At 42.8% G+C, this 8,160-nt stretch overlaps 1 protein-coding gene across 1 annotated transcript in view; it reads right to left on the bottom strand.

The window, feature by feature from the left end:
* Nucleotides 1-310: 310 nt before the first annotated feature.
* Nucleotides 311-8,160, bottom strand: part of zcchc4 (zinc finger, CCHC domain containing 4) — a 46,041-nt gene continuing 38,191 nt past the window's right edge. The window contains exons 10-13 of the mRNA XM_079257596.1: nucleotides 928-1,003; nucleotides 807-858; nucleotides 586-733; nucleotides 311-500 (exon numbers count right to left, since the gene is read on the bottom strand). Of these exons, the coding sequence (XP_079113722.1) occupies nucleotides 371-500; nucleotides 586-733; nucleotides 807-858; nucleotides 928-1,003 (406 nt within the window). The 3' untranslated portion in view covers nucleotides 311-370. The remainder of the gene's footprint in view (nucleotides 501-585; nucleotides 734-806; nucleotides 859-927; nucleotides 1,004-8,160) is intronic.

The following is an 8,160-nucleotide window of genomic DNA, read 5'->3' as shown; positions in this document are numbered from 1 at the left end:
AACACACCTGGAATCACTTTGTAAAACACGCCTGGAATCACTTTGTAAAACACACCTGGAATCACTTTGTAAAACACACCTGGAATCACTTTGTAAAACACACCTGGAATCACTTTGTAAAACACACCTGGAATCACTTTGTAAAACACGCCTGGAATCACTTTGTAAAACACACCTGGAATCACTTTGTAAAACACGCCTGGAATCACTTTGTAAAACACACCTGGAATCACTTTGTAAAACACACCTGGAATCACTTTGTAAAACACACCTGGAATGACTTTGTAACTGAGGAAAACTCCATTTGGTTTCAATTGTTTTAATGATCAGAAAAAGCAACGCTGCACAGCCGTCTCCATGAATCCTGCGGTCATACGGACGTCTCCGTCCTGCCAGCTGCTGCAGACGTCCTCCTGCCTCCAGGCTTTGCAGGACGACGATGTGACAGCCTCCTCCCTGACGGGCTCCTTCCTTCCAGGCTCCTCCCTGACGGGCTCCTCCTGCAGCAGGACAACAGACGGCGGGACACAGACTGGTTAGGACGTGCTGCTGTGTAACTTGGGACGAGGACGCGTCTCGGCTCACCTGCTGCTTCTCTGAGCTTTTTTCAGAGGACAGGCTTTGCGTTTGTGATCCAGGCTGCCGCAGGTGAAGCAGCCGTCCTGTCCTTCGGTCCGGCCGCACGGGTGGTCCGGGAGGGCGCAGCGGCCGCAGGAGCCACAGTGAATCCAAGCTAACGGGAACGTGTTCAGTTCGGTCACGTTCGTAACATCACAGCTCAACTTGATGATGAAAAATGTACTTACACGGTTTCACACACTTCTCACAAGCTGGGCAGTGTTTCCACTCACGTCCGTCCTGGAGACAGAACACATGTTTATAGCATGTTCCTCCTCATGGCGTGTGGTCATGTGCTGCAGTGTTTACCTTAGACGGACAAACGTTGCATTTAGCGCAGTGTTTGTTGAGGAAGCAGACGAATCGCCGACACGCAGAGCAGAACCTGAAGAGACACACGAGTCCTGTCAGCACGTCCCGCAGCGTTGGCACGCCGTGAACATACGCGTTCAGAACCGCTGGTTCCCTCCGCCAGCGACGGAAACACTCAGCGCTCACAGACATATGTACAGAATTTAAATAATATGAACAAACAATAAAAAAACAATGAAAATAAACAATAAAAATAAATAAAATAATCAATTAAAAAAACTATAAACATTAAAAATAAACAAAAATAAACAATAAAATAAACAATGAAAATAATCAATAAAAATAATTCATTAAAAAAAACTATAAACAATAAAAATAAAGAATGAAAATAAACAATAAAAATAAATGATCAACAGATGAAAGACCTGAAGAGAAATAATGTGACTGAAGGAACACGTTAGTCTGGGAGGAGACGACCAATCAGCATCACGTCTACAGTCCCGTCATCAGTCACTGGACCTACAGACTGGTTTAACTGGGAACATGTCAGCAACCTGACTGGTTTAACTGGGAACATGTCAGTAACCTGACTGGTTTAACTGGGAACATATCAGTAACCTGACTGGTTTAACTGGAAACATATCAGTAACCTGACTGGTTTAACTGGAAACATATCAGTAACCTGACTGGTTTAACTGGGAACATATCAGTAACCTGACTGGTTTAACTGGGAACATGTCAGTAACCTGACTGGTTTAACTGGGAACATGTCAGTAACCTGACTGGTTTAACTGGAAACATATCAGTAACCTGACTGGTTTAACTGGAAACATATCAGTAACCTGACTGGTTTAACTGGAAACATATCAGTAACCTGACTGGTTTAACTGGGAACATGTCAGTAACCTGACTGGTTTAACTGGGAACATGTCAGTAACCTGACTGGTTTAACTGGGAACATGTCAGTAACCTGACTGGTTTAACTGGAAACATATCAGTAACCTGACTGGTTTAACTGGGAACATATCAGTAACCTGACTGGTTTAACTGGGAACATATCAGCAACCTGACTGGTTTAACTGGGAACATATCAGTAACCTGACTGGTTTAACTGGGAACATATCAGTAACCTGACTGGTTTAACTGGGAACATATCAGTAACCTGACTGGTTTAACTGGGAACATGTCAGTAACCTGACTGGTTTAACTGGAAACATATCAGTAACCTGACTGGTTTAACTGGGAACATGTCAGTAACCTGACTGGTTTAACTGGAAACATATCAGTAACCTGACTGGTTTAACTGGGAACATGTCAGTAACCTGACTGGTTTAACTGGGAACATGTCAGTAACCTGACTGGTTTAACTGGGAACATGTCAGTAACCTGACTGGTTTAACTGGGAACATGTCAGTAACCTGACTGGTTTAACTGGAAACATATCAGTAACCTGACTGGTTTAACTGGAAACATATCAGTAACCTGACTGGTTTAACTGGGAACATGTCAGTAACCTGACTGGTTTAACTGGGAACATGTCAGTAACCTGACTGGTTTAACTGGGAACATGTCAGCAACCTGACTGGTTTAACTGGGAACATGTCAGTAACCTGACTGGTTTAACTGGAAACATATCAGTAACCTGACTGGTTTAACTGGGAACATATCAGTAACCTGACTGGTTTAACTGGGAACATATCAGCAACCTGACTGGTTTAACTGGGAACATATCAGTAACCTGACTGGTTTAACTGGGAACATATCAGCAACCTGACTGGTTTAACTGGGAACATATCAGCAACCTGACTGGTTTAACTGGGAACATATCAGCAACCTGACTGGTTTAACTGGGAACATGTCAGCAACCTGACTGGTTTAACTGGGAACATGTCAGCAACCTGACTGGTTTAACTGGGAACATGTCAGTAACCTGACTGGTTTAACTGGGAACATGTCAGTAACCTGACTGGTTTAACTGGGAACATATCAGCAACCTGACTGGTTTAACTGGGAACATATCAGTAACCTGACTGGTTTAACTGGGAACATATCAGCAACCTGACTGGTTTAACTGGGAACATATCAGCAACCTGACTGGTTTAACTGGGAACATATCAGTAACCTGACTGGTTTAACTGGGAACATGTCAGCAACCTGACTGGTTTAACTGGGAACATATCAGTAACCTGACTGGTTTAACTGGGAACATATCAGTAACCTGACTGGTTTAACTGGGAACATATCAGCAACCTGACTGGTTTAACTGGGAACATATCAGTAACCTGACTGGTTTAACTGGGAACATATCAGTAACCTGACTGGTTTAACTGGGAACATATCAGCAACGTGACTGGTTTAACTGGGAACATATCAGTAACCTGACTGGTTTAACTGGGAACATGTCAGTAACCTGACTGGTTTAACTGGGAACATATCAGTAACCTGACTGGTTTAACTGGGAACATATCAGCAACCTGACTGGTTTAACTGGGAACATATCAGTAACCTGACTGGTTTAACTGGGAACATATCAGTAACCTGACTGGTTTAACTGGGAACATATCAGCAACCTGACTGGTTTAACTGGGAACATATCAGCAACCTGACTGGTTTAACTGGGAACATGTCAGCAACCTGACTGGTTTAACTGGGAACATATCAGTAACCTGACTGGTTTAACTGGGAACATATCAGTAACCTGACTGGTTTAACTGGGAACATATCAGTAACCTGACTGGTTTAACTGGGAACATGTCAGTAACCTGACTGGTTTAACTGGGAACATATCAGTAACCTGACTGGTTTAACTGGGAACATATCAGTAACCTGACTGGTTTAACTGGGAACATATCAGCAACCTGACTGGTTTAACTGGGAACATATCAGTAACCTGACTGGTTTAACTGGGAACATATCAGCAACGTGACTGGTTTAACTGGGAACATATCAGTAACCTGACTGGTTTAACTGGGAACATATCAGCAACCTGACTGGTTTAACTGGGAACATATCAGCAACCTGACTGGTTTAACTGGGAACATATCAGTAACCTGACTGGTTTAACTGGGAACATGTCAGTAACCTGACTGGTTTAACTGGGAACATATCAGTAACCTGACTGGTTTAACTGGGAACATATCAGTAACCTGACTGGTTTAACTGGGAACATATCAGTAACCTGACTGGTTTAACTGGGAACATATCAGCAACCTGACTGGTTTAACTGGGAACATATCAGTAACCTGACTGGTTTAACTGGGAACATATCAGTAACCTGACTGGTTTAACTGGGAACATGTCAGTAACCTGACTGGTTTAACTGGGAACATATCAGTAACCTGACTGGTTTAACTGGGAACATGTCAGTAACCTGACTGGTTTAACTGGGAACATATCAGCAACCTGACTGGTTTAACTGGGAACATGTCAGTAACCTGACTGGTTTAACTGGGAACATGTCAGTAACCTGACTGGTTTAACTGGGAACATATCAGCAACCTGACTGGTTTAACTGGGAACATGTCAGTAACCTGACTGGTTTAACTGGGAACATATCAGTAACCTGACTGGTTTAACTGGGAACATGTCAGTAACCTGACTGGTTTAACTGGGAACATATCAGTAACCTGACTGGTTTAACTGGGAACATGTCAGTAACCTGACTGGTTTAACTGGGAACATATCAGTAACCTGACTGGTTTAACTGGGAACATATCAGCAACCTGACTGGTTTAACTGGGAACATATCAGTAACCTGACTGGTTTAACTGGGAACATATCAGCAACCTGACTGGTTTAACTGGGAACATATCAGCAACCTGACTGGTTTAACTGGGAACATATCAGCAACCTGACTGGTTTAACTGGGAACATATCAGAGTAACCTGACTGGTTTAACTGGGAACATATCAGTAACCTGACTGGTTTAACTGGGAACATGTCAGTAACCTGACTGGTTTAACTGGGAACATGTCAGTAACCTGACTGGTTTAACTGGGAACATGTCAGTAACCTGACTGGTTTAACTGGAACATATCAGTAACCTGACTGGTTTAACTGGAAACATATCAGTAACCTGACTGGTTTAACTGGGAACATGTCAGTAACCTGACTGGTTTAACTGGGAACATGTCAGTAACCTGACTGGTTTAACTGGGAACATGTCAGCAACCTGACTGGTTTAACTGGGAACATGTCAGTAACCTGACTGGTTTAACTGGAACATATCAGTAACCTGACTGGTTTAACTGGGAACATATCAGTAACCTGACTGGTTTAACTGGGAACATATCAGCAACCTGACTGGTTTAACTGGGAACATATCAGTAACCTGACTGGTTTAACTGGGAACATATCAGCAACCTGACTGGTTTAACTGGGAACATATCAGCAACCTGACTGGTTTAACTGGGAACATATCAGCAACCTGACTGGTTTAACTGGAACATGATCAGCAACCTGACTGGTTTAACTGGGAACATGTCAGCAACCTGACTGGTTTAATGGGAACATGTCAGTAACCTGACTGGTTTAACTGGGAACATGTCAGTAACCTGACTGGTTTAACTGGGAACATATCAGCAACCTGACTGGTTTAACTGGGAACATATCAGTAACCTGACTGGTTTAACTGGGAACATATCAGCAACCTGACTGTTTAACTGGGAACATATCAGCAACCTGACTGGTTTAACTGGGAACATATCAGTAACCTGACTGGTTTAACTGGAACATGTCAGCAACCTGACTGGTTTAACTGGGAACATATCAGTAACCTGACTGGTTTAACTGGGAACATATCAGTAACCTGACTGGTTTAACTGGGAACATATCAGCAACCTGACTGGTTTAACTGGGAACATATCAGTAACCTGACTGGTTTAACTGGGAACATATCAGTAACCTGACTGGTTTAACTGGGAACATATCAGCAACCTGACTGGTTTAACTGGGAACATATCAGTAACCTGACTGGTTTAACTGGGAACATGTCAGTAACCTGACTGGTTTAACTGGGAACATATCAGTAACCTGACTGGTTTAACTGGGAACATATCAGCAACCTGACTGGTTTAACTGGGAACATATCAGTAACCTGACTGGTTTAACTGGAACATATCAGTAACCTGACTGGTTTAACTGGGAACATATCAGCAACCTGACTGGTTTAACTGGGAACATATCAGCAACCTGACTGGTTTAACTGGGAACATGTCAGAACCTGACTGGTTTAACTGGGAACATATCAGTAACCTGACTGGTTTAACTGGGAACATATCAGTAACCTGACTGGTTTAACTGGGAACATATCAGTAACCTGACTGGTTTAACTGGGAACATGTCAGTAACCTGACTGGTTTAACTGGGAACATATCAGTAACCTGACTGGTTTAACTGGGAACATATCAGTAACCTGACTGGTTTAACTGGGAACATATCAGTAACCTGACTGGTTTAACTGGGAACATATCAGCAACCTGACTGGTTTAACTGGGAACATATCAGTAACCTGACTGGTTTAACTGGGAACATATCAGTAACCTGACTGGTTTAACTGGGAACATGTCAGTAACCTGACTGGTTTAACTGGGAACATATCAGTAACCTGACTGGTTTAACTGGGAACATGTCAGTAACCTGACTGGTTTAACTGGGAACATATCAGTAACCTGACTGGTTTAACTGGGAACATGTCAGTAACCTGACTGGTTTAACTGGGAACATGTCAGTAACCTGACTGGTTTAACTGGGAACATATCAGCAACCTGACTGGTTTAACTGGGGAACATGTCAGTAACCTGACTGGTTTAACTGGGAACATATCAGTAACCTGACTGGTTTAACTGGGAACATGTCAGTAACCTGACTGGTTTAACTGGGAACATATCAGTAACCTGACTGGTTTAACTGGGAACATGTCAGTAACCTGACTGTTTAACTGGGAACATATCAGTAACCTGACTGGTTTAACTGGGAACATATCAGCAACCTGACTGGTTTAACTGGGAACATATCAGTAACCTGACTGGTTTAACTGGGAACATATCAGCAACCTGACTGGTTTAACTGGGAACATATCAGCAACCTGACTGGTTTAACTGGGAACATATCAGCAACCTGACTGGTTTAACTGGGAACATATCAGTAACCTGACTGGTTTAACTGGGAACATATCAGTAACCTGACTGGTTTAACTGGGAACATGTCAGTAACCTGACTGGTTTAACTGGGAACATGTCAGTAACCTGACTGGTTTAACTGGGAACATGTCAGTAACCTGACTGGTTTAACTGGAAACATATCAGTAACCTGACTGGTTTAACTGGGAACATATCAGTAACCTGACTGGTTTAACTGGGAACATGTCAGTAACCTGACTGGTTTAACTGGGAACATGTCAGTAACCTGACTGGTTTAACTGGGAACATAGTCAGCAACCTGACTGGTTTAACTGGGAACATAGTCAGTAACCTGACTGGTTTAACTGGGAACATATCAGTAACCTGACTGGTTTAACTGGGAACATATCAGTAACCTGACTGGTTTAACTGGGAACATATCAGCAACCTGACTGTTTACTGGAACATATCAGTAACCTGACTGGTTTAACTGGGAACATATCAGCAACCTGACTGGTTTAACTGGGAACATATCAGCAACCTGACTGGTTTAACTGGGAACATATCAGCAACCTGACTGGTTTAACTGGGAACATGTCAGCAACCTGACTGGTTTAACTGGGAACATGTCAGTAACCTGACTGGTTTAACTGGGAACATGTCAGTAACCTGACTGGTTTAACTGGGAACATGTCAGTAACCTGACTGGTTTAACTGGGAACATATCAGCAACCTGACTGGTTTAACTGGGAACATATCAGTAACCTGACTGGTTTAACTGGGAACATATCAGCAACCTGACTGGTTTAACTGGGAACATATCAGCAACCTGACTGGTTTAACTGGGAACATATCAGTAACCTGACTGGTTTAACTGGGAACATGTCAGCAACCTGACTGGTTTAACTGGGAACATATCAGTAACCTGACTGGTTTAACTGGGAACATATCAGTAACCTGACTGGTTTAACTGGGAACATATCAGCAACCTGACTGGTTTAACTGGGAACATATCAGTAACCTGACTGGTTTAACTGGGAACATATCAGTAACCTGACTGGTTTAACTGGGAACATATCAGCAACGTGACTGGTTTAACTGGGAACATATC

This window comes from Telmatherina bonti, assembly GCF_933228915.1.
Source record: "Telmatherina bonti genome assembly, chromosome: 18".
NCBI classification, from domain to species: Eukaryota; Metazoa; Chordata; class Actinopteri; order Atheriniformes; family Telmatherinidae; genus Telmatherina; species Telmatherina bonti.
Note: the sequence above shows the minus strand (reverse complement) of the source record. Positions and strands in the feature narration are given on the sequence as shown.